Source organism: Manacus candei, unplaced genomic scaffold (genome assembly GCF_025592945.1).
Source record: "Manacus candei isolate 608988 ecotype Guabito, Panama unplaced genomic scaffold, ASM2559294v1 h1tg000073l, whole genome shotgun sequence".
NCBI classification, from domain to species: Eukaryota; Metazoa; Chordata; class Aves; order Passeriformes; family Pipridae; genus Manacus; species Manacus candei.
In genome coordinates, this window is record NW_026138121.1 from 473,610 (window position 1) to 499,936 (window position 26,327).

At 49.5% G+C, this 26,327-nt stretch overlaps 1 protein-coding gene across 1 annotated transcript; it reads left to right on the top strand.

The window, feature by feature from the left end:
- ILRUN (inflammation and lipid regulator with UBA-like and NBR1-like domains) lies at window positions 1-24,703 on the top strand. The gene is made up of 5 exons (XM_051809006.1): window positions 1-244; window positions 11,936-12,090; window positions 15,331-15,528; window positions 16,783-17,111; window positions 24,294-24,703. The coding sequence occupies exons 1-5, from the start codon at window positions 87-89 to the stop codon at window positions 24,327-24,329; spliced, it is 876 nt and encodes a 291-aa protein (XP_051664966.1). The 5' UTR covers window positions 1-86; the 3' UTR covers window positions 24,330-24,703.
- Window positions 24,704-26,327: the final 1,624 nt, after the last annotated feature.

Here is a 26,327-nt window from a genome sequence, read left to right on the forward strand (position 1 = left end):
GCGCGCGCGCACCCCCGGCCGCCCCCGCGCGCCCCCCCTCGCGCGCGGCGCTGAGGCGGCGCCGGCCCGGCCCGGGACCCCCGGCCATGGAGGGCATGGACGTGGACCTGGACGCCGAGCTCATGCAGAAGTTCAGCTGCCTCGGCACCACCGACAAGGACGTGCTCATCGGCGAGTTCCAGCGCCTGCTCGGCTTCCAGCTCAGCCCCGCCGGCTGCGCCTTCTTCCTCGACATGACCAACTGGTGCGGGCCGGGGCCGCGGGCGGGGCGGGTGCGGGGCCCGGGGGGCTCCGGGGCCGAGGGGCTGCGGGCACGGCCTCCCCGGCCGGGGGCCCGTGGGCACGGGCGGTGTTTGTGCCGGGCCCGGGGCCGCTCCTGGGGCTCGGGGGGGAGCGGGACGAGCCGTGGCTGGCGGCGCTGACCCCCGGCCCCGCTCGGGGTGCGGCCGTGCCCGTTCGCCGGTCTGAGGGCCGCGGGGCTGTTGGAGGGTGGCGAACCGACCTACGGGCCGTGTGACGGGGGGCCGCGGCCGGGGCCGGGCCGGGGCCCCGCGACACCGAACTGGCCTCAGGGGAGGGGGAGTTGCGGCTGGAAGGCGCTCGGGGGGCCTGGGAGCGGCCACTGTGCACGGGTGAAAGTCACCGGGGGTTCGGGGAAAACTCGGCGTCTGCTGCGGGCTGAGGGCCTCGAAACCTGCTGACTTTCGGTGTGTTTGGCTTTATAAAGGCTCCGTGTCACTGCCAAGGGGAAAAGCAGGTGCAGGTTGTCAGGGAAGCTGGGGCTCCAGAAAAACGTGAGAAGTCCTCAATATACTGGTGAAAAACAGAAACCAGGAGTGTTCCTGTGCAGTGAGCACAGTGACTGCAAAAATGTTGTGGAGCTGCTGCCGTGTGGATCTGGGGGGTTTGGCTCGTTATGAGCACTTGCCCCTCTCAGCCCGTCTCCAGTGTCCTTTTCTTAGAGGTGAAACATCAAACCCAGAAACCTCAGCTTTGAAACCTGAAATCCAGGGATAGGTCTGGATATCAACAGTTGGGAGAAAACTTGTGTGGAATCGTTGAGCTTATAAACAGTGATAAGAAAACTTTGTCAGTTCCTTGCTTTTGTCTTTCCCTCCTCCTCTGGTTCTATATTGAGTTATAGTGGCAAATCTGCATCTGTAGTGGGGGAGTAGGGAAATAGCAAGTGATTCCATGTGTTTTATGAGCTGACACAACGTGAGAGAAGGTCTTGTGGAGTTCAGGCGTTTGCTCTGGAGAAGTGGTTGGTTCCCAGCAGAAGATGCTTTCCCACTTCTTTGTTTGTTGGTGATATGACTAAAACTGACCCTGCAGTGTGATCCTGGGGTTTTCTCTGAGTTTCCCGGGGGGAGCAGAGCTGAACCTGGAAGTTACTCGTGGAGTTGCTGTGTGTAGCCAGAGTGTTCCTGGTTTGTGTTGAAGCAGCTCTTTCTCATTGGCAGCATTGAATTTGTGTTTGAATAACAGCATTTCAAAACCAACCTCAAAACCAAGGGCTTTTTCAGACTTTTAGTTACAGTTGAAGAAGATCTAAAGTGATTAAAATAGCTTTAGTTTCCCAACTCCGGTGGCTAGTTTGGTTCTGAAAACATAAGTTTTCACATTTTTTCTTAGTTGATAAGCCTTGTGGATGGATGGGTGTGTGCCCAGGGTGTGTGCCCAGGCAGCCTGTGGGGTTGGTGGGCTGCATGTGCTGGGACTGCTCTGGGGGGGCTCAGTGCCCCTGGGGGTGCTGTGCCCGTTCCCAGCACGGGCAGGGGGGCTGGCAGGGGCTGCTCCCCCCGGGTTGGTGCCGTTCCTGTGCCGCTGTTTGCAGTCCTGCCCGGGGTCTGTCCCTGCCCTGCGGGGTCGTCGGCCCGGCGGGGCTGACCCCGCGCTCACCCCGCTCTCCCTCAGCACACACGGTGTGCTCGGGGCACGTGGCCCTGTTCTGGAAGCTCCTCTCCCGTGCCGTTGAGGGCCCTGTGCAATCCACACTGCCCAGGTGGTTCGGGCATGGCCAGCCAGGTTTGCCTCGTGTGGCCTGGAACTGGGGTCAGAGCCTTCTGGCATCGGGCTGTCCTGCAAATGATTTGTCTGAGTGAGACTGTCGGGTCACTTTTCCGTGTGTTAAAGGATGGTGTGTTCCTGCAGGGAACCCTTCCTTCTGCATCAGGATTGGTGTTCACCTGCAGGAGATGGTGAGGGGGCTCGTGGTGGAGGTGACAAGTGCACACACTGGGCAGACTGGGTTCTATGTAACAATGTCCATGTGTGAGTTAATTAACAAAGACATAAATAACTTCACTAGAACTTCTTCCCAGGTGCGAAAGCTGCCCTTTGGCAATAAATGTCTCCAGACCTGCAATTCCTTCCCTGGTTTGTGCCTTTCACACACCGTAGTGAACAGAGGTTAATGTGCTTTGAAAGACCATTTCCAACAGCATCGTTGGTAATTGTGGTCAGTGGATTTACAGTGAATTTGCAGTTCTGCTGGAACAGAGGAAGTATTTTTAAATAGCTTGTTTGGCCAATCTGGGGGGAAGATTAGTGGCTGACTGGGGAGGAGTGTAGATACCTGTAAGCAGCCTCTAAAGGTCTGTGCCCACTCCTCCAGTTCCCGGGAATTGCCCAGTGCCCCTTTGGGATTCTGGCAGGCTTGGGCAGTGCTAAGGAACTGCCAGCTGGTTTTGTTAAGTGCTGCAGAAATGCTTCAGGTGGAGCATATGCATCTGAAGTTTCTGAGGCTGTTCCTTGATCTGCAAGAAATACAGGTTAAACCCTTTGTCTTTTCCCTGGTATTTATGAAACACTTTCCTAGAGTTCTGCCTCTGTGGAGCTGGGTTCTGTCTATGGGCTGTGCTGACTTCTTGCCTTCCTGCTGCACAAATCTGACTTTGCCTTCCCCAGAGCCCAGCTATAGGTTCCCCAAGGGCAGCACATACCATCCCACTTTACCTTTTATTTATTTGTTTTCTGTTCTGAGCTGTGAGGCTGCGGAGGGAGAGGCTGAGCTTTCGCTTTCAGCCTAAAACCAAAAGTGAACTGTTGTGGTGCCAAAATGTTTCTTCCTCTGGAGGAAACTCCAGGCAGTGAAGTCGGGAGGGTGTTTTGCTGCCATTGCATCCAGGATCAAATCCCCTGGGTTACCTGGTGTGCTTGGCTCTGCTCCCTCCCCTCCAGATGTTGGGCTGTGCCACAGCTGGGAGCAGGGGGGGTCGTGTGAGGGCTTTTTGTGGTGCAGTGAAGTCCCACATGTTGCCTGCAGCTCCACAGGGATATGTGAGATGGGCAGGAGTGGGTTTGAACCCCTCCAGTCTCAGCCCACATGCAGGGGGAGCTCCTGGAACCCCATAAAAGTCATTGGATTTCTCTAAAGTTAGTGTGGAAATTGTATTGGGACAATAAAAAGGAATGATTTTCTTTTAATTGGAGAGTGTGCCAGCTTTAAGGGTGAGAGGCTTGGAGCTTCTTTAGTTCCATGAGAAAGTGAATTAGTTTGAACTACCTGGTGGTGGTGGATTTAAAATCCATATTTCAGTGCAGTTGGGTGAGGGATTCCTAGTTTGGAAGAATATATATATATATATCTCAGTAATTACATGTAATATTTCTTTACATTCTCTTTTTAGCTTTTGTTTAGAAAGCTGAATTTTTATGAGTCTAGTAGGTGTGATATTTAATTGATGTGTGTCAGATAATGATGGTTTCCACTGTGTGTGGGGGGAAGCTTTACTGTTGCAAAGTCTTTTGGATCCAGCTTTCAGATAAAAAAGGTCCGTTTAAGGTTATTATTTTTAAGGTTGTCAGATCTCTGCTAGAGGTCCTTAGTTTTTTTCATCTGTTTAGGAGAATTTGTAGCTATGGTTTAACTAGTACTCCCAAGGTGATGTTTTGCATGGAGATATTTATAAGTTCATTTCTGAAAATACTGCAGAAATCTGCAGTCAAACCTCCTTCTCTCTGGTGTCAGGTGTGGGGCAGTTCAGTGTGTGCAAGTGAGGGAGCCAGGTTGGGGATAGCAGTTCTTACCTCAGAAATCTGGGATTGCCCAGCATGGCAAGGGGAAAAATCTAGCACCTCTGTGCCTTTTACTGGCTTTGGAGAGCAGGTGTTGGCTTTTAACAGAACTCCCATTGCCTTAGAGATGCCCATTTCCATCCTGGCTGTTCAAATTCTTTATATCCACTGGAACACCTGTACTGCCCAGGTGGGCAACTGGATTGGGAGTCTAAAGATGTGGTTTAGCTAATAGGGGTTTTAATTAATTTTCCCATGGCTTAGTATAAGTGTTAGATTTTTGAGTTCTAGCAAAGATGATGGGCTCGTGCTTTCAGTACAGCTGAGGTCTGTGTGTGAAAGCTTGTCTCTTTACACCTGATAGTAGTGCTACTCAGAGAAATACTTGAGGTCTGTTTAAGTAAAACATCAGGACGTTAGAATTTAACAGAACAGACCCAGTCAAGGGGATTCTCTCAGGTGGGGTGTGTTTCTCACAGTAACACCAGCACTCCTGCTCCTGATTTGTATCCCCAGGTGTTTGCAGAACTGCTGTTAGAACCCGGTGTTCAGGTGCCCTCTGAGACTTTAATTAAGGTGTCCTCTCCCTTTTGAGAGGGCAGTGGGGAATCCTCGTGTGGTGGAAGAGGCAGGAAATGAGACCTTATCTTCCAAGTCAATCCTCCCCCTTCCCTGGGAATGACTGTGGGTTGTTCAGTCCTCACTCAGTGTCGGTGGGGCAGTGACTGCAGCTCCTGGTCTTTGCTTCCCATTGTCCTTATCAGGTGACAGAGAGCAGAGTCCCCTGTTCCTGCTGTGACTCAGGACACCGGGTGTTTTTTGAGCAATCCCAGTGTGACTCTGGTCGGGTTAATGTTTGTAGGTGGTGACCAGCTGGAGCAAGTCTGGTGACAAGAGGGAAGCACTGGGTTCAAAACATCGATTGGGTTTTGATAAGCTTTAGTAGGGAAGAGAAGCTGAGGATTTAAACTCGATGTCTTTCTTGCTCTAACCCAGTGGGGGACCCGCTGTCCTCCCAGGCAGAAGGGACACCCTAGAAGCAGATCTGGTGGTTCCTGATGGGCAGTCGCCAGGATGTCAGGACAGTCTGGGAGCCCTGCATGGGTCATTTACACCCTCGGGCTGGGGAGGGAAAAGGGTTTTTACACTGTTTGATCTGTTGTGGCTCACTTGAAACGTTGTGGCTGTATCTTAGTGCATGAGAACCATCACAGACTGGTGCCTCTCTGTGTCCACAGCTGTCTCCTGATGCTACTAAAAATAACAACATTACAGAATTAAACAATTTAAAAATATTTTCTTGGAAGCTTTTATCTAGTGTGTAAAAACACAAAACAAAACAAAAAAAACAACTAAACCCACACCTCTTTTCTCCAGAATAGCTCAAGTGTTTGATCTGATTATTTTGAATGAAATCTAGACTTTAAAGAAATTGTATTTTTAACTGTGGAACATACTATAATTGTGCTCCAATGTACAAAACATTTAAAAATTGGGTGTCTGTGGCATGGAAGCATAAGCAGGCAACTGTAGCAGTAGGAAGTGGGTACAATATAATTTTGGTCCAGTTGAATTCTGCCTTACATGCCCCAACTTGTTCTCAGACAGTTTCTGCAGCTTAATCCCCCTTTACTTTCCTGCAGACAATTATAGATTGGTGACATAGTTTGTACTGAGGAATTGGCAGTTACAGAATCTCCCGTGTACTGGCAGCCCTTGCTGACTTTCCACTGGGAAGAGTTGTTGCCTGTTTTCAGTGGCAGCTCCTGCTGGGACATTCTCAGGATATTTTACCCCACACTTAGAGCTGCTGTGACCACCTGCTTTGGGAGGGCTCAGCTGCTGGGGATGGCTCTGTGGGCTCGAGCTTGTAGTGCCATGGTTATGGTGCTGCTGGGCAAGGGGCCGTGCCCAGGTCCTGGGGGGCCGTGCCCAGGTCCTGGGGGCCGTGCCCAGGTCCTGGGGGCCGTGCCCAGGTGGGGGACTGTGCTCAGCCCTGGGCAGGTATCCCGGGAAGGTTTCAGCAGCTGCTCTGGGTGTTTGTGTGCACACTAAAACTGCTTGAGGACAGTGATTTCCTTTGGTGCTGTGGGTGCTCTGAGGACACTGTGGGTGCTCTGAGGACGCTGTGGGTGCTCAGTTTCTCTCCTTGTGCTGCCCCTGCAGAGCATGGGATGGCTTCTGTCACCACAGGTTTCTGTTTTCTTCCAGGAACACCCCACTTGTATTTGGAACTGCTGCTTTCAACTAAGACAATTACATGCTTCTCTGTGGCTTCATGTGAGAACATACATAACCTTTGAATTAGCCAGCCCTTTCCCCCCCTCCTTCAGCTGTTTAAGTTCAGCTTAAAGCTTTCAGCTTCCCTCAGTGGTCATTTTGCATCATCAAACCTCTTCTAAGGTAGTTTCCTAACCTCATGTGTAGAGTTCAGTGTAAGTTTGGTGTAAGAGAGGTCAAGAATGAAGGTAACTGACACACAAATTTTGCTTTCTGAAATTCTCTCTATTGAAAGCTATTCACTGATTAAAATTCCAGTCCTTCAAACCATCTTGAGACTTTGCACATAATTGCCATGTGTCATCTCTGTTGAACATTTGAATTGAAAGCTTGAGGTAGAAGTGGTTCCCTGCCTCATGATGAGCCTGGCTCTTCCCCCCACCCTCTTCAGCCTCCTCCAAGGCTTGGAGTGAGGCAACTCCTGCTTCAGGAGCGATAGGAGCTGTTGGAGATGTCCCAGCAATCCCCCAGTTCCCTGAGAGCTGGGTGAATAACATCCGACTGAGAGAGCAGAAACTCAGAGGCAAAAGGAGTGTACTGAGGTTTGCCTCACTTGCATGGCCTCCATATGCATTTTTAGTCTCTACCCCTTGCTTCATGTAGAGATGTTCCATTATTAAGGAGTAAGAAATTATCCATCTGCTGCACTATTTCTTTTTGTTTTTTAACAATGGACACCTGCTGGGGTGCTGTGGTGCCTGGTTACACGGTGCATTTGGAGAGCGAGGAAAGGCCTATGAAGGTTGAGACTTGAGTTACAGAAGGGGTCCGAGGTGTCCTCCCTCGTGTGTTCTGTGCTGGAGGTTTTACTCTGATGTTTAGCACTGCTCGGTGTCTGCATTGCCTGTTTCCAGGAGGTACCACCTGAGCTGCCTTGCTCGTGACAAAACACTGCAGGAGAGAGCTGCAGGGAACACACCTCCCAGCGGCACCTGCCTGGCTCCTCCCTCCCTCCAGGGACAGATGTGCCCCTCGGCACCTTCCTCACAGTGTCTGTGTGTCACGGTGCTTCTCCACGACCTCAGCAATGTCCTCTGCTGGCTGGGCGGGCGTGATCCAAGGGCTGCCCCATCTGCAGTTGCACATGGAAGGAGCCCTCGGTGCCACAGTTGTGTTCTGACAGCTCGGCAGAACCAGAGCCCTGCAGCATCCCCTGGGAGCTGGTGGGTGCTCTGGGCATGGGCAGGAGCCACAGAGAGGGAAATTTGCAAGCTGGATTTTGAGCTTTAACTGCGATTTGAGTTGAATTTTTACACCCCTCTACATCCCCCAAATCTGTTTCTTAAAAAAAGGCATATCTTTGGCTCTTTCATCAAAGAATTTGACGATAAATGAAAATTTGCAGATTCCTGTAACATTTATAGTTCAAGTTCTCATGTCCCTCGTCTTCTGTGTTTAGAGGACCTGGTTGTACAGCTCTTTTTCTGAGCTGCTGAACTTCTTGATGCTGAAAGAAGTCTCCGTGTTCTGGGGAGCAGGAAGGTGCTGGGCACCTGCCGTGCTTTTAGTGAGGCCACAGTAGCCTTGGTGCTTCGGTTTCTTCATTCTCCTGGAAAAACTCTGATTCAATTAATTAAAAAACCATTTCCACTTACCCATGTGCTGGTGGTTGTTTGTAGGACAGTGAGGCTGTGTAAGGAGGCCTCGAGTTTGTGAACTGATTTGGAAGAGTTTCTTTTATTTTTGAATACTGCCGTGGTGACCTGGTTAATTGGGAGTAATTAATGCCTAAGTATATTGGTTTAACACAACAAAAGGCTGTCTGGAAAAAAACAGGGAAGGGAAAGAAGGGCTCAAGATGAGCCACCTCTTTGCTAACACTTAAGAGTTGTTAAGGGACATCTCCAGAGCTATTAACAGAGAAGGATTTTAACTTGACTATTGTAATTTAGCTCCTGAGGCTTGAAACAAAGCAGCAGAGCAAAAGAACTGATCTGAAAAGGAACACTTTGGTGTTGTGTGGGAAAAGTGCTTGACATCTAAGAGTCATGGGGTGCCCTTGGAGAGGAAGGAGTAGAGGTAGAGTGGATTTGGGTGATGATGTGGAGCTGTAACCTGTATTTGCTGCCTCCTCCCCGCTCTATTTTTGGAATCTCACTCTTAGGACTAAAATTGAGCGTGGTGCTGATCCCTGGGCTCACCTGCTCACTGGGGTGACTTGTGACTGGAGGCTTTACCCAGGAGTTAGGGCCTGGATCCTGTCAGACCTGCTCTGTAAGTGTGGCAGGGCTACACACTGCTGTGGCCTGGGAGTGCTCTAAAAATGGAAAAATTGCTTAATTTCGGGAACACAAGGAGGGCCTGGGACCTGGAGGGCCCTGTTAAGAAAGAGCTGTGTGGCCACCCCTGTAATTAGAAGAGCTCAGTCATGTCAATTAAACTGGCTGCATTTGCAGAGTTGTTTGGTTTATAATAGTAATTTATCTCCTTTGGCAGAGAGCAGAGGGGGAGTAAGTAGTGTAGTGAGTTTACTCCACTGAGGAGGAGAAAATCAAGCAGGCAGGGCTGTGTGAGCAGAAGCCTTTAGCTGATAACCCGTCCTGCCGAGGGCTGACTGCTCCTGCCTGGCCCTGCAGTGTCTGCACTTGAGTCTGTGCAGTTACAGCTGGGCACAAGGGTAAACTAAAATAAAAATTACATGTATTTTAAAGCATAGACAAGTTTCAGGGCCTTAAGTGTGTTTGCCCTTAAGCCATCTCTGTCATTAGGGTGGCATTTGGTTGTGAGCTCCACTGGTGCCGTGGCACGGTGTGCTGCTGGGGCTCTGCTGCCTGCACAGAACCAGGCTGCAGAATTCGCCTCTGCAAACGGCATCTGCCCCAGAGCACTGCCCTCCAACTGATCCTGGGGGCTCGGGGCAGGAGAGCAGGGGGAGCACTGTCTCTGGGGAGCAGTGGGACAGAGCTGGCAGCGTTGTGTGAGCTGGGGGCACCTCTGGCACAGAGCAGGGCCACCGCTGCTCCATCCCTATCTCCCGGGGCTGTCTGTGTCAACGAACGTGAACTCAAGGCAGATTTGCTTTGTCATCCTGACTTTGGCTTTTGCCACTGTGAATTTCTCTTCAGTTTCTGGAAGCTTCTTTGTAGTTCTCTAGTGGGGAGTCCAAGAGACATCGGAACACACAGAAGGGCTCACCCTAAACAGCCCCCACCTCACAGATCACACGGTGGGAGTGGGGAGGTGGGTTTGGGAATATCTGATCACAAATGGTGGCAAATCTGTTTTTCAGCATGTGTTGTTCTTTAGTTAGTTTTTAACTCGATGCTGCAAACGAGTGTTGTTGTTTCCCAATGGCAAAGAGCACTGAAATATGACCCCGGGAGGGGAGTGCTGGCCCCGGGCCTGTGTGCACAAATAGCCCACTACCTTCTGAAGCCTGTTTGCAGCCAAGCAAACAAACACAGTGAGGCTGCCTCACACAGAACTGCAGCAGAAATCTGCCCCTCAGAGATTTTTTTTTTTTCCTCTCAATGTCAATAAAACCTTAGTACAACTGGTTCCAGAATCATCACTCACAAGATGTTGTGGTATGTCTGAAAATGCAGTTATGTAGTACTGGATTAGGAAGTGAAAGAGCTGCGTTGCTGTCTTTTGTAGCTCCTACAATACCTTTTGCCTTGGATTGCTGTACTACAGGAAGAAATCCTAGTGCAAACTAAGCTCCAGCTCATGGTGTTAGCTGGGTGAGCGAGCAGGAGTCTCTTGGCACAGCCCTGGTGTGAGTTATGTAAATCTTGTGCAGTGTATAAGCAACAGGCGGTTGGTGACGTAAAACTGAGCATTTGTCTCTGTTTACTGGCTAATGTGACATGGCCCCTTCCTGCAGCATTTGACTGAGCTGGCGGGATTAAATAGAGCCCTGACACTCCTGAGTAGAAAACGCCTCAGGCTGAATAATGGTTTCTGTCTGGAATCCAGGGTTCTGGCCATGGCAGTGGGACCTGGTGGCTCTCCTGTCAGACCAAAGTCCACTCTGGGGGTGGCAAAGGTCTGGCTGTGGGGCTGGGGCTGCTGAATTGCTGATCGATCCCTGGGCCGTGTTGTGCAGGACGTTCCGGTGCCTCCTTAGCAGGATGTCAGGAACTCCAGTGTCTCACACAGCAATTGTCTGCTGGCACTGTGATGGATTGGTTGCCAAACTATGGGGCTCTTTGGGTCCTCTCCCAGTGCCCCCACCAAGGCTCTGCCCTTCTGACCCTAGCTCCAATGCAATCAGCTGCTGCACTTCAGCTCCCCTGAGTTTTCTGGGAGGAGAAAGCAGTGACACTGCTCCCATGCAGTTGGGATTTCATCCAGAATGTCCAATTTGAATGTTTTTCCCATGAACAGTGTAGGAATTGAACAGGAGGCAGTTTGCTTCACTCACCGTTTGAAGCCTCTTTCCAGCTGGCAAGCAGCCCCACAAGCCCTGTGTTTGCTCTTGCTCAGGGTCATGCTGCAAATGTTTCTCTTGCTTTCACCTTGGCTTTCTGGCTCTGGCTCGGACACATGATGCTCCACCACAGTACAGACCCTCAGTATGTCACTGTGCCCACACAGTGCAGCTTCTGCAGGGCTTTGGTTTAGGTGGTGGTTCTCAGTTCCTGAAGGTTTGGGTTTTGTTTTTTTTTTATCCTGCTCAAAAAAGCAACACAGATTTCTGTAATCATGAATAAAAAGCAGTTGTTGTGCCCGTTGCGTTTGGGGAGATTTTACTCATCTCCATTCTACAGCACCCACTCACAACATGTAAATTAGGGCCACAACCTCTCAGACATGCATAAACAGAAGAATTACATGACTTGCCAAACACTTACGTAATAACTTAATAGTATATCGTGGAACTGAGCTAAGGCTCATGAATCCTCTTCCTGCCTGACTGTTCCTCTTCTCACATTAATTATCATGGGTTGCAGCTACACCACAGCTCAGGAATCAATAACATTTGTGGCTTTTTGAATGTCCTTAATATATCACAGGCTTGCACTGTCATTTGTCTTTATTCAGTGGGAACTTTTGACTCAGGTGGTTTATAAGTTCCTGTGAGTTGTGACTATCCAGAGCTGAGCAGGCACTTTAATGATGAGTAAATAGTTCCTACCTGGTGGTATGTTTCAAAAGCAGCAGGGCTGGAGTTATTATCTGTAGGTACCAGTGCTCTTTGGCCTTGAGAGTTATCAGAAGAGCATTCTGTGTGTTTTGTTCCTCTTGTGCTCCTTTTGGACCTTCTATACCAAAATAAAGTGGAGATGTTTGGCCCTTTGGAAATTAGCTCAGGAAACAAGGCTGGTGGGAAGAAACTGCCCTGTGTTTGCCTCCATAGCTCTCCTCTTGTTGCGTCCTGAACTGTTCAGCAAGCTTCAAAAAGAGCTGATGGGGTAGAGGTCTCCAAGATTTCCAGTGAAAATAGAAGCAGAGTAGAAAACTGGTCTAAAACAGTATCCCTAGCAAGGAAGAATGCTGTATTTTGAGCTCTGTTATCTTGGGCTACAGAATACTTATGTGGTAGAGATCAAAGGTTTGAAAAACACACGAGCAGCAGAGCTATTATAGTCTGGGTATTTTTGCTGAACTGTTCAGGATGACACATGTGCACCTGTGCAAAGGGCCTGACCCGCCTGTACTTCAGGTTGTAATGTGCTTTTTTCCCTTTTAGGAATCTACAAGCTGCCATCGGAGCCTACTATGATTTCGAGAGTCCAAATATCAATGTCCCCTCGATGTCCTTTGTGGAAGATGTCACCATAGGTGAAGGGGAGTCCATCCCTCCCGATACCCAGTTTACAAAGACGTGGAGGATACAGAACACAGGTGAGGCCTTTGGGTTGCAGCAAACCCTGTGCAGCGGGTGCTGGCAGTGGGGTGGCAGGTCCAGGAGGGGGATGCTGGCCCAAGGCAGGGGGCTCGTGTGCACTCACCTGGGCTGGAGCCACCCTGTCCCTGAGGGAGATGCTGCCAACCTCTGCAAGTTCCTCTTCTTGAGTTGGCACAAACATTTTGTGGCGGGATGTGCAGCTCTGTCAGGCCATCAGTCCTGTTCCTCAGCCACCACACAAACACGCTCTAGGAAACCTGCAGACAAACGAGGCAGTGACACAAGGTCATATGGCAGCTCTCCTTTGCTTTTAATACATTTCTGGCAGAATTGCCTTTTCATGTTCCAAGAGGATGCAGGGCTGGAGAGACCACATTCCAGTTCAAAATAAGTCAAAGCAGGGGCTGGGATCCAGGAAGTGAGACTGGGATCTGTTGGGATGCACTCAGAGAGAAAAACGAGATGCATGGATGCAAAGGAATCCCTTGTCCTCAAGCAGTGCACTGACAGGATGTTGCACAAACATTTAAAATGTGTGTCTGAATTTAATTGCCCTGCTTGCAGTTACATGAGGGAGAATGGTCACACACTGAGGCCTGACACTGGGAGTCATCACAAGTCAGGTTCAGCTCTCCCAGGATTTCTGCTTGGGAATAGCTGCAGTACTCGAGCTGTACAGGCTTGGACAGAATATCCAAGTATGACAGAGACTAAAACCACACTAAAAATATAAGAGTATTTCATCAGGACACATGGAGGTGTTTAAGAACACTGATTTATAGAGACTGTGTTCTAGAGAAAGGGCTTAATATTTCGGTTTACTTTTTCTGCCTCCTTCTGTTTGACAGTACAATGGAAGGGTGACATGTGGAACTTCCTTAAACTCCACTACTGTGAAAAATCGGCAATTTTTTTATAACTGTCCCAAATACAGGTCTTACAGATCTAGTAAGTGTGGCAGGTCTTGTTTCTTCACTCTTAGTATCTCAATTTGTGTGTGTTATGACTACGCCCCTGTCTTGGACCCTTCAGACTCCCCCCTTTCTTGTCCCTCTGATGTGCTCTTTCCTGCATGCAAATTCAGCCTTAACATCTCAGTTCAAGTGATGTTTCATTGTTCTTGGAATGTTTGACCTTCTGAAATCCGTGGGCCTTCTAAAATGAGGGGCGGGAACTCAGCTTGGCTTGGGAGTTCCTGGCGAGGCCAGCATTTGTTTTGGCTTCTGTGTGGGTTAAAGCCCAGCTTGTCAGGCAGTCCATCATGCCCTAACGGTGGTGCTGGAGGCCAGGGCTCGGTGCAGCCACACTGCCCAGGCACGTTCAGGGAAATGCAGCTTCACTTGCTGGCTGTGGCTGTGCAGTGTGGGGAGGACTGCAGCACTTGAAAACCATTTTACCGTTTAATTAAGGTACAATATCAAAGGGCTGTAATGCTTCCAGATAATATCTACTTGTTAGGCAGGTAACTGAAGCAGTGCCAAGGTTTTTAACAGCTCTCCAAGAGCCCTTGATTACATGACTTGAGCTCTAGCACACGGAATACCTGAGGAATATGTCACTGGAGTGTTCTGGGTCTGACGAGTGTGACAGGCAGAGCTCAGAGATTGGCTCTTTGAGGCGTGTCAGCTGGTTCTCCCGTGTGTCATTAAAAACCAGTGCCCTGCTCTGGTACCTGCAGGGCGGTGCTGCCTTGTCTGCCAAAACAGCAGTTTGTGTAGTAGAACCATTGCTGAAAAGGGCAGCAGGATTTAACAACCTGGCTTCCTCCCCACACTCTGCCTCCAGCTGCTGCTGGCTCTGCAGGACACTCACTGCAATTTATCATCTCCTGAGAGTGTCCTGAAATAGAATGACATAATCATAATTTCATTTTATGGGGCTTATCAGTTGCAGCATTCTAGGCACCTTGCAAGCCTAAAGCCATTAAACCTGATAAAAATCACATAAATTATTTAATCTAAACTGTGTTGCTGGGCTGCCAACCTCTGCAGATGAGACTTCGTGCTCAAGTGCCCCACACCCCAGGCTGAGGTCAGCCAGGCACCCAGATCCTCTTTCAGAGCCCTCCTCTCTCAGCACCTTTCCAGCTGGTACCTCCCTCATGCTGAACATCCCGCTGTACTCATGCACATCCTGCTTTCCTGAGAGGCTGTGAATTCCACAGACAAGGGCTTGACAAGAAAACCAGTCCCTGCCGTGTCTTCGCTGAAGTATCCACAGGGATTAAATTAGCAGGCAAGCTGTTGCAAAGGATACTCCTTGGGGTAACCTGAGGTCAGAGCAGGCTCTGCCGTGCTCGCCCTGGACCACACCGTGGTGGTTCAGGCTTTCCATGGCCATTTCTGTCAACCCCAGCCAAACAGGAGATATTCTCAAAGTTGTTGTCTTAGTCAGGTCACGTGACTGGGAAAGAAGCAAAAGAAAATTCTGCTAAACTGATTTTTCACGAGTCTCAGAAACACTTTTTCTTTCTGTCTGCCCCAACACTTGTTATCTTTGGTGGCTGTACCTGCACTCAGGAACTGTTTTCTATCTCTCTGATTGCCAGGTCACGCTGTCAGTCCAGTGTCTGCAGTCTAAACATGGATCTCCACAGATAAATCATATGTTCACAACCCTTCCCACCTTTGCATAAGGCTGAGAAAAGTGTTGGTGCAAGGAGGGAAATAAATCCATTTGGGAAATAGTGCTGGCACTTCAGTTGTAGCTCAAACTATGAGTTCCTCCTGAGACTGCTAGCAGGCTTAGAAGGGAAGGAATCCCTGAAAGGAAGTGTTGCCAACACTTTGCATCAAGAACAGGTATTTGATGTGGCGTGACTCAGGAGCTGCATGCGGGGAAGCAGAAATGGAGGACACACACAAAGACCCCCTGGTGCTGCTCTTGTCACTGCCTCCGGAGAAAGGGACCTGTGTGTCAGTTATGTTGATTTTTTTTTTTTTTTTTGCAGCAGTTACACTGGGACTTGGAGAATTTTCCTGTGTAGCGAAGACCTAGAAACTAGTCAAATAGAAATATCATTTGTTCTGCTGGTCCCTAAATGCACCAGTTAAGCCTGGTTCGAAAACTCTATTTATTCTTCCTCAGCATCCACTGCTCCTGTGTCCTGTTGGTTTCCTTTGACTGTCTGACAGTTGCACAGCTGTTGTAACGAGCGTGTTTCATCCCAGCTTACACAAGCAGACAAAGCTTTTCCCGGTGCACTGTCAGTAATTCCCTCTCCTGTCTAATCCCAGGGACAGAGGCGTGGCCCCCAGGGGTTTGCCTGAAGTATGTTGGGGGTGACCAGTTTGGGCACGTGAACATGGTGATGGTGAGGTCCCTGGAGCCGCAGGAGATGGCCGATGTCAGCGTGCAGATGTGCAGCCCCAGCACTGCCGGCATGTACCAGGGGCAGTGGCGGATGTGCACTGCCACGGGACTCTACTACGGAGGTGAGTGGGCCCTTTCCCAGCGCTCCAGGCTCTCCCTGGCATTCCCACTGCAGACAGCAGGGACACCACTGGCCCCTGCACCGAGCTCTGATAACAGAGCAGGAGGGCAGAGCTCTGCCAGCCCCGGCCTAAATATAGAACATGGAATGCAGGAAAACATCAAGGGAGCTGCTTTGTTGTCTTGGTCAGCACAGAACTGTTTTCTAAACACTGGAACGAATTACAGGTTACACAAAACTCTGGAAAACAAAGGGACTTGCACAGCTCTCCTGGAGACTCTTTCCCAGTTGATCCTTGTTGGGATTCTTTCCCAGTTTGCCAGTGCTGAACACCATGAACTGCATAGGAGCATAAAATCTGTTACTGGTGAAAGCCTCCTGTGAGAAGCGAATGCCCAGGTTTTAATGCAGTGATTTAGTGCATCCCCTGCAAGCCATTTCTCTGTTTAAAGAACACATTTTGCTGTTTTGCCTCAGCCTGGGCCTCCAACGTCTGCCTTTGGTGCAGCCTTCCAGCCCTTTTCTGCCAGCTTTAGTTTACACTGAGAACATCTTTGTGTCTCTGTTGGCAGTTTGGAGTATCCCAAGTTTCGGAGTTTGAGCGAGAGGTGTTGGCACTTAGAGGCACAAATACCAGTGCCCAGAGGGAGGGGGCTGCTGGCAGCGCTGGCACTGCTGCACCTCCTCGGTGCAGAGGAGGGGAGGGATGGGCAGGGGTGGCTCCGTGCGGGAGGGATGGCGTGTGCTCACAAAGCCGAGGTGTTCCCGGGATTCCCGAGTGCCCCGGACTGTGGGGATGTCCCTGCGTAGCCTGAAGTTGCTGCTTTTGGCAGAAGACGAGTGAACCCCTTTGGCCACCGAGCTCCGACTCGGGGCCACCGCGGCACGGGGCGTGCGGGGCCGCGCGCGGGCGGCAGAGGGCGCTGCGGGGCCGCTCCGCTGCGGCCGCACCGGCACTGGGGGCGTGCGGGGGGGCACTGGGCTGTACTGGGGGGTCCCAGCCCTGCAGGATGCAAGGATCCCTGAGCAAGTCGTGTGTCCCTAAGGTACAATCCCACCGTCCTTAATTCGCTCCTAAAATTCAGGCTGCTGAGCCTGCTGGACCAGTATTACTGAGGGTTCATAAAAATGTGCTTTAAACTATTGGTCTTTTTCTTGCTGGTGTAAAGGATTGAATTCATGTTCTGTTTTGCTCCTTCTGCCCCTTCTTCATAAACTCTGATGTGACAGCCCAAATGTGTCTCTTTTTCCACAGATGTCATCTGGGTGATCCTCAGTGTGGAAGTTGGAGGACTTCTGGGTGTCACACAGCAGCTGTCATCCTTTGAAACAGAGTTCAACACGCAGCCACATCGCAAGGTAGAAGGAAACTTTAACCCGTTCGCCTCTCCACAGAAGAACAGGCAACCAGATGAAAACAACCTAAAAGACCCTGGGGGTTCCGAGCTAGGCACAATCAGCAAAAACACATGGGGGCCTGCTCCTGACCAAATCGAACAAGATCAGAATGGACTGTCACAAAACTCTGTAAATCTCTCCCCCAGCAGTCACTCGAACAACTTGTCGGTAGTGACGTACAGTAAGGTAGGTGCCCTGGGTGAGCAGGAGAACGGGTAGGGGAGGAGCCAGGCAGGTGTGTGATTGCTCTTCCTTCCAAACTGCAAAGCCCTTTCCTTCTGCTTCTGCCAGACCTGCTAAGGAAGGTTCTGAATTTGACTGTCTGACTCTGCCAACTCCTCATGTTATATTAAAATATTTTTGCCTCTGATAGACTCTACCAGATCCACCTTTTTGTTTTCACTTCAAGTCCTTCTTCAAATTTATATAACCTTGTTTGGCTGCTGTAACTGCAAGTGGCTGGAGCCTGCTCCGGTCACGTGTGCAAATAAGTCAAAATATCTCTCTAGATGTGTCCTGAGTTTGACATAATTTCGAACAGAGAACAAATATCCACACCCCCAAACTTCAGATTAACCAGATAACTTCTTTTTAGCTGATGTGGGGGAGAGCTCACCATTTGATCCCAGAAGCTGCCTGTCAGGAACAGTCAATCAAAGGACTGTTCCTGTCTATGTCCTTGTCTTGTTTATAATTGTAGGTGACTTTTAAATTATCTTTACTTTAAATCTCTCTCAAAAGCTTGCTTGGTGGATGCTATATGAGTCTGAGTGATATTTTGACTGTTTTTATTTGCTTGTGTGTGAAAAATTAATTGCAGGATTATTTACAATTCAGAATCCACCTGTTAATGCAGCAGTATGTGTAGGTGTGTACTGTCGTATGTCAAACTAGTTTGATTTTTAAATCTTTTAAAAATGCTTTACTGTACTTTGAGCAGGCTGTGTAGGACAATAACACTTGGTTGCTGAATGACTTAATAAAGCCCTACTGTTAGTTCACCTACAGCACTTTAGTTCCTCCCTGGATGACCTGCCTGTCCTCTGCCAGTGGACCATGTTTTAGTGACCTTTGCACCAGGGCTGTGCACTTTTTATGGCCGGGGTGACAGTGTGCCAACCTGCCACCCTCTTGTGCTCTGCTCCCAACCACCATGGCTGGGCTGGCTCCTGCTGCGAGACTGCTCACTGGCAGTGAAGTGGATGGCTTGGGAATGATTCTGCTGTCAGTGGAACACCCCCAAATTAGCAGTGCTGTGTGTGGGGCCTGGTGCTCCCCAGGGGCCGGGCTGGGCTGGCTGAGAATGTGGGGGTGAGGAACCAGAGCCCCTCGGAGGTGCTGCTGTGCTGGGGGACAGAGACCAACAGGAGAGTGAAGCACCACCTGGGAGGTGTCACTAGATCGAAGTGAGCTGGTTACCTGGTAACCTGGAGCTCAGGATCCTTGCTCTGGAGAGACGTGGGCAGTCAGAATCTAACCCCACACGGAGGGCAGGTGACCTTTCCTCCCCTTTTTTGTTGTTGTTTTGTTTGTTTGTTTTTGTATTTACAGAATATTCTTGGGTGGATTTGAGGTGGATTATTCAAGATTAAAGCAGATGTTTTATTTGCTTGTTTCAGAAGGGATAATTTTATAGTCCTTTTTGGTCGGGTTCGTGTGAAAGTTCATTGATTTTTGCAGGGTTTTTGTCTTTGCTGCAGTGTTTCTGTTTGTGACATAGTAAAACAAGGTAGCTTCTCCTCTGGAGGCTGTTCAGGTAGGTCTGAAGATCAGAGTCCTGTTCCAGTCTTGCCCATCCTGCCCAGAGCAAGAAGCTTTCTGCCGCTGACCCAATATTCATATTGATACAGTTCTGGTTCTGTAGTGAACAACTTTGAGGGAGTTGGACATCCCAGACATTTATTTCTCTTGGGCAGGACCTGTGATATTTCTGTCCCCGTTCACGTACCCGGGGAATGAGGGAATCCCTGGTCGTATTTGAGGGGCTGTTTGGTGAGATGTGGCAAAGGGGATGGGTAAGGTCTGGGCAGGTGTTCAGAAGGGCCTGTGCCGTGTAGTTAGAAGTAAAATAAGCCCTTAGTTATTTCTCGGATCACTGTGGAGGATTCCTCTGCTGAGAGGCTGTTGGGGAACCCAGTCATGCAGTGCACAAGACCATGAAATCTTTGAGATAAGATGAGCAGTTTCTAGCATCTGCAGCTGTAAAACATGCTCAAAGTTGTTGGAATTAGTTCTCCCTCTGGTGCACTGAGCAGGTGTGGCTTGTCCTCTGAAATTCCCTGTTGCAGTTGGGATCTTGGTGATGCCGATGTGCCATCTGCTGCTGGGTTAGACAAGTACAGCAGCATTTCACACCTGGAAACATTCAAAATGCTTTGATTCAGCAGCAGAGAGTACGTGGTGTGGGTGCTCTGCTCAGTGGAACAAACTTTCCTAGGGAAAAACAAACCAAACCATATACAGAATTCCCTGTAAGTGGATGAGATGAAACCTGTGAGTGGTTGAAACAAATGGTGCCCTTTATTCCTGCTGTGATGAGCACCTGCCTGGGCCCCCTGCCTACCTTCCACATGCACTGTGGGGAGGCTGCAGGCCAGGACCTGTCTGGGCTTTGCTTGAAGCATGTTGTTGTTAAATCTATTCCCAGTGGGGTTTTTGCATGTTCTTAGATGTAAAGATGTGCTTAAGTGCAGGATAGGATGCTTCTCTCGGGGTAGGGATGAGCTGCACTGGATCCCAGATCTCCCCTTGCACGGGTGTTTTATTCTCTGGCAGTTGCTTTCTCTGGATTCTCCACAGAGCTGAGGCTGATACAGCTTCCTCCTATTTACTCCTCCTGTCTCATAGCAACCCTGCACAGTCACTGGTGCTCTCTTGTGACTGGCTTTTCCATTAAAAGCCCAAGATCCAGTCTTACAGTGCCTGGGAATTAGTTTAATTGCTTAACTGAGGGAAGAAACATATGGGTTTCCATGTCTGTATAGATCAGAAGTGAATAACCATATCCTGACATTTAGATTGTACTTATCTCTATATAAAATCCATAGATCTGTATCGAAATCTGGTGCCCAGATGAATTGAGGAGTTACTGCTCTCTGTGCCATGCAGAAAACTGCACATAGAAGTTGTGATTCTGCAAAGATTTGCCTAGACAGGACACTGGGCATTGTCTCCACCACAGCAAATGGTGCCTGGCTGCCCTGATCCTGACTTGTGTTGCTCTTCAAACCCCAGTGAAATAGAAACATACTGGAGATCAGAGCATTAAACTCTGAACTCCTTTTTTCCTGCTGTGTTTGTGCTCCCCATCTCCCTCCATTCTGTGTGGAGCTGAGCTCTAATCCGTGCTACTTGGCAGCTTTCTGTACATAAGGGGGAACCAACCCTGTGTCCTTGGAGCCTTTAACTGGCTTCCCCTCCCTGTGCTTAAACGTTGCTGTGGCTTCTAGAGGCTTCTCCCAAACCAGGACCTCCAATTTGCAGATTTTTGGAGTACCTGTGTAAACTTTAAGACAGATTTTTTTTCACTGGAAACTGGTCATCAAGCTGTCTTTGTGGGTGAGGACAGTGCCCCATGAATGTTTGCATCCATGGAGGAGAGCAGCTCCTTCCCTCGTGGCATGTGGGCTCCACGCTGGGCTGGTCACCCTGTGGCTCCAGTCACTTGGGCACGGAGGGGGAATAGTGGACTCGGAGCTGCCATGGCTGCACCTGCAGCCTGGGCTGTGGTGGCACGAGCTGGTTTGCTTCTCTGGTGAGAGACTGGCGTGTTTGGGTTCTGCCTGTCGGCTCATCCATGACACCCAGCTGTCTGCGTGCTTCCAGACTGTGGGAAGTGCCAAACAACCTGATTTTAGCTAAACTTTGCTCCATTGCAGCCCAGCAGCACATCAGTGAGCTGTGCATGGAGCTCAGTGAGGTACCTGAGCCCTGTCACCTCCTCACCTGTGGGCACCTGAACCAGCCCTGCCTGTGCCTGCTCCGACAGGGTTCTGAACTTCCCGGTGGTCTCCCTGCCACGCCGTGTACACGGCATGCATGGAATCAAACTCGAGTGCTGGATGCTTTGTGCTCTTTTGTGCTGGTTTACATAAGTGAGGTGAGAGCAGCGGGGCAGGAGTGGCCTGAGGGGCCGGGGTTGGGCTGTGCCACTGTCAGTGTACTCTGGAGACTCCTGTATCGCTGTGCATCCACCTCCTTCCCTGGAAGTGTACCTGCACTGGTGGTGACTCGCTCACGGAGGTGAAATAAAGAGCTGTCTGAAAGCCTGTGTGTGATGGTTTATGAAAGATTCACTTAACCCTCATTTTGTTCCCAGCACAGGTGACTCCATTTACAGAGCTCAGTATTCACAAAGGCTTTAACTTCCCAAAACATCTCACCTCCCTTCTAGATGCACAAGTCAAATGAGAATTTATACCAGTAGTTTTCGTGCAGAGTCTTTTCTTGGAAAATCATGGTCCTGTGTTCTCACACACTTGTCTGTGTGAAGAGCCTAGTGCTCCCACCAGCAAGTGAGCAATTACTTCTGGGGAACATTCTGGAAGAACTGAAAGTGAGTTTTCAAAGCTGCAGCTGAGCTTCTCATAAAGACAGTGATCCCACTTGGAGAACAGACGGGAATGCACCAAAAATAGTGGGAATAATCCTTCCATTGAAACATCTTGGAAAAACTGCAATTGTCTGCAGAATTATTTTTGCATGTTTGTTATGTAAAATGCTGCATAGAAGGGATAATTAGTCTTGAAAATGTCATACCAGGGTTTGGTATTTACATTGCAGCAGTAACTGAAGTTTTCTGGTATCAAACCCTTACGCTGTGCACGGTGAATAAATGTGGGACACTGGCTCTGCAGAGCCTGGGCCTGGCTGAGCAGGGGACAGTGTGTTGGGGAGGGGGAGCTGCCTGCTCAGGGTCTGTGCTAAACCAGCTCACACTCGGCTTAAAGAGGCACAGGTGGTGTTTGATTTTGCATGTTCTCATGTGCATAATGAGTCTCGGGTAGGTGAAGTGCTGTGAAGAGTGGCAATCCCCAGAGAAAACGTTTGGGGCTTTTTCCTGGTGAAATTCCTTGTGTCAGGAGGAGCTGAGCGTGGTCACAGATTCTGGGACTGCTCCTGGCACTGCCCAAGGAGCTCATTCCGGGGTGTTGGGTGTTCAGTGCAGTGGGGCAGAGCTGTACATACTGAGGAATCTGCCACACTGAAGGTGAGCTAAATTCTGGGTTTAATTGACACATGATTAGATAATTGTGTAGCTTTGAATTACATGCTACAGGAACCAGTATCTGAAGATCCAGAGGGTTCCCCTGCAGATAGGGTTCACAGCCTCTTCACGAGGTCCCTCCATCCAAAACCAGTAAGGAGCTGCTCTACTGGGCTGGACTGAGGGCTGGGTGATGGCACTTGTGTGCACCACAAGGGGAGCAGGGCCTTGTGGCCCCCCCAGGTTAAAGCAAGGTGGTTTTGCCTGTAACATCCCATGGGGGGTAACATGGGGTGGTAACGGGGGTGAGGTGCACCCTGGGTGCTCCTGGCAGAGGGGCAGGTGATGGTTAAACCCCTCCCAAGTGCTCGCCAGGCAGTGCCTCAAACAAAGCCTTGTGTACAGGTAGCTCAAAGATGAAGCAAATTCTGGCAAATGTGTCTGCACAGGAAATCAGCAGCAAATCCTGTGTTCCTTCTGCAGAGCAATAAGTACAATGGCTTAATCCCTGTGAGGTGAGACTGCTTGGGATCCTGCTCCTATGTTCCTTTCCTTCTGTGTCCTTTTCTTGTGCAATTGTTCACACCATCTTAATGTTTCTCTCCTGCTCCTCCCCTTCCCCCTATTTCTGTGACTATTTTTCAGAAGTGTTGGGTAGCTCAGCCTGGATTTTGTTGGGAGTGTCTCCTTCCTGAGGTGAACTGTCATGCTGGAATCTGCTGGCTGTTCTCTTTTGAAAAGCTTTACAAACTGGGACTGCAGCATATTCCTGGGGTAGAAGCGTGTTTGTTTTTCCATCACTTGCATGTATTTCTGTCTGCAAACAGCAATTTCCACATTCCCAGTCTTTCATACTTCCCACACAGTTCAGGAGATGTCCTGGTTAATTGTCTGCTTGTCCTTCTCTTTGTTGAATTCTGAGAGCTGCTTCACTTTACCACTCACTTGTATTTAGCACCTGATATATCCCGAAGAATGAACTTTTTCTCTCCAGCTGTAGCAAGATCACAGACTGCTCATGGTGCTTCCTCCCTAGTGCAGCTCTGCAGCAGAGCTCTCCAGCCTGGGCTTTGCTGGCCGCATTGACTTTTTTATATGATCTGTGTTCAGACCTGTGGCTCCACGGCCCTGGCTCCTGCAATGAGGGGGTTATGGAATTGTAGGAGAACATGCAGAGAAGGGTGTTTCCCTTGAAACTTGCCCTGCTAAAGGCAAGGTGGTGAGAACTGCGCTCAGAGCTTCGTGTACAGCCTGAGCAGGAATGGCTTTGGCTCTCTGGGCTCTCAGCTGCCCCACTGTGTGCTGGGAAGAGCTGGACTGTGTTTAGAAACATTTGCATAATGGTTTACCGACTCTGATGATGAGATATAACGAGCTTTTCTCCCTCCTCTGCCTCCTGACCACAGTGTATGTCAGGTCTTACAGGAGGGTTTTGGGAGGGGATTTACCTTCATCACTGACAAACTTCATCTTCCTGTGAGCTGGGGGATATCTCGTGCTGCCTGTGGTTCTTTCTTTTGCTTCCTGATGAAACCCCAGATAGCTGATCCAAACAACAGAAGTTACAAAAGCAGTTCATGTTAATTTGAGACCCGTGACTAGATCTGACATTTTAGGTGACTCACTTCAGGATGTAAAGGAGGGAAATGGATTCTGTAGGAAGCATTTTGGGTTTTTGGTAAATGTTGTGGTTGATTTCACTGAAGGCAAATGTGCATTGTTACCTTGAGAGAGCACAGATGGCAGTTGTGGGGTCATGGGTTTCCAAATCTTCACTTTTTTTCTAAAATAGCCTCTTACCCAGTTCCAGCCCTGTAACTGCTGTGGTCTCTGGGACAGACTGGGGAGGCTGCAGGGGCTGCAGCTGCAGGTGTTGTAGCATCTGTAGGGGATTCTGGTGTAGAAAACACCGGTTATTTTGTGGCCTTGGCCTAAAAAACACCTGAGAGAGGTAAGTGATGGCATTTGCCCTCTCTGGGGAAACCAGCCCTGGAAGGTGCAGTTCAGGAGTGTCTGTGAGGCTGGACAGGCACAGGCACGGTGGGGGAGAGGGGCTGTTTTTGGGGGGAAGCCCTGGGCTGGGCTGGGCAGGATTTGGAGGTGAGCACTGAGCGCTCTGTTTGTTGCCTGTTGAATTGATTATGTCTCCAACTTTCTTTCAGGGTTTCCACGGTCCTTATCCCTTCGGACAGTCTTAAAACACAAAAACACAAAACGGGTATCGACAAGAGGAGAATTTAAGAAAAAACTGACTTTTGGGGGAAGGGAGGGGGTTCATGTGGCAGACAGACACAGCATGGACCCCCCTTCTCTGCCTCCGTGTTCTGGATAAAGAAGAAAATAAACAAAAACCCAGTAACTTAAGACTAGATGTTTCCAGAGGAAAATCCAAAACCTGAGTATGCATGTGTGACTGCTGGATTTCAGAGTGGTGTAAATGCTATGAGGAAGAAGAGACACCAACACTATGGGTTTTTAGAAATCATCCTCACGCATAATTAGGTAGCTTAAAAAGAAGTTTAAAAATGAAAATTTAAAAGCCATCTTTAAAAAAGAATATTTTGCCTACAGAGCGGTTGTAGTTTGAGCAAATGTTTAATTTCTGTTTGTTTCTTGTTGATATTTTTTCCTAAGGGACAGCGTGCATTTTCCCGGAATGTCCTGGTTTGCTGGCCCGGCGCCCGCTGGGGTTTGTGCAGGGGCTGCTCCTGTCAGGCCTTTTTAATGCCAGGTCGGGTCTGCCCCCAGCACTGCGTTTTTAATGTCATCTGCTGGTTTTAGTTACCGACTTTTTAATCTTTTAAGTCTTCTTTTCCTTTTGGTTTGGGTGTTGCTGTTAGTTGTCCTGCGTGTTGTTGGGAACCGCGCTGAGGCCAGGTCTTGGTATCAGAGTTGGAAACGGAGACTCTGGGACTTCTGGGATGATGTGGAGGCCTTGTCTCCCTTCCCCTGGTACGTGAGGTGCACAAACGCACACCCATGTTAATAAGAATCCAATTTATTCAGGTTCCCAAGCTGTCCTGTGTGGTTAGCAGTTTAAAATCCCTTTTTGTTCACTCTTGATGTGCAGTAGCTGTGCCCAGAACCACCACGCAAGCGCCGTGTGCCAAGGGGAGTCTCTGTAGCTGTAATTCACCTGGTGGTAGTTGCAAAGCTTTACAGACGTCCTGTCCTTTCCGTTTGGGGTCTCCTCTCTCTCTTACAGACCATAAGTTTGCATTTGTTTCTCCTGTGCTGAGGTGTGAGCTTGGAGGCTGATCCCAGTGTTCTGGAGCTCAGAGCAGGAGTTGGCACCACCACCTGGGTCCTTCTGTCGCCTCATCTTCATCTGCCTTTGTTGACTGGGCTCTCTAGGACTCGTGTTAGGGGAGGGATCATAAAAAGATTTGGGTAGCTCTGCTGTTCCTCCAATGTGTTTTCCTCCAGTTCTGGATTGGGAAGTGTGGTGTGAGGGGAGGGAGCTCGGCCTCAAGCTGTGGAGGGTTTATTGTGAAGTGCTGTCCCACAGACCCTGCTGAGGACTGTCCTGCCCAATAAACCAGGCTGGAGCAGCCATCTGCCAAAGATACAGGACTATGCAAAGCTCCCACTACCTTCTTCCAGATCTTTCTCCTGAAAGTTTTTCCCAGTGTTGGAGTTGCAGGTTCAGCTCTGCCCTTACTGCTGTTGGCTGTTTGTGTGTTTTAGAGTTGGTTTTGAATGGGGGAATCCTTCTTTGCAGCTGCCAAGTACTATTACCTGAATGCATATGGAGGGACCTTGTGGGGACAGTGGGAGTTCCTTGTGTCCAACAGAGGAAGAATTGAGTGATAGATGTTGTTTATGTTTCACAGGTTCAGTTAAAGATCACCATTACCTGAAATCTCCATTCTCCCACCTACCAGAAATCTGTTTGCTGGGAGAAACAAGTGTAATATAAAAAATTACCTGCATAGAAGTGGCACTTCAGGATTTGGGCAACCTGACACTTGCTCTTGCAGTCTGGTGGGCACCTGGCTCTGCCCTGGCAGCTGCTGGAGCTGGGGGAGTGTTGGAGTCCGAGTGAACCCGCGGAAGGCGCTACGCTGCTCTGTGTGCTTGGGTTTCATCCTGTAACAACACTTTGCCTTGGATTAGTTACCCCCCTGAGCAGTGATCTGGGGAATGATCTGCAGCCTCATAGTGTGGTGTGGGCAGGTGGAGTCTTTCCTCACTCC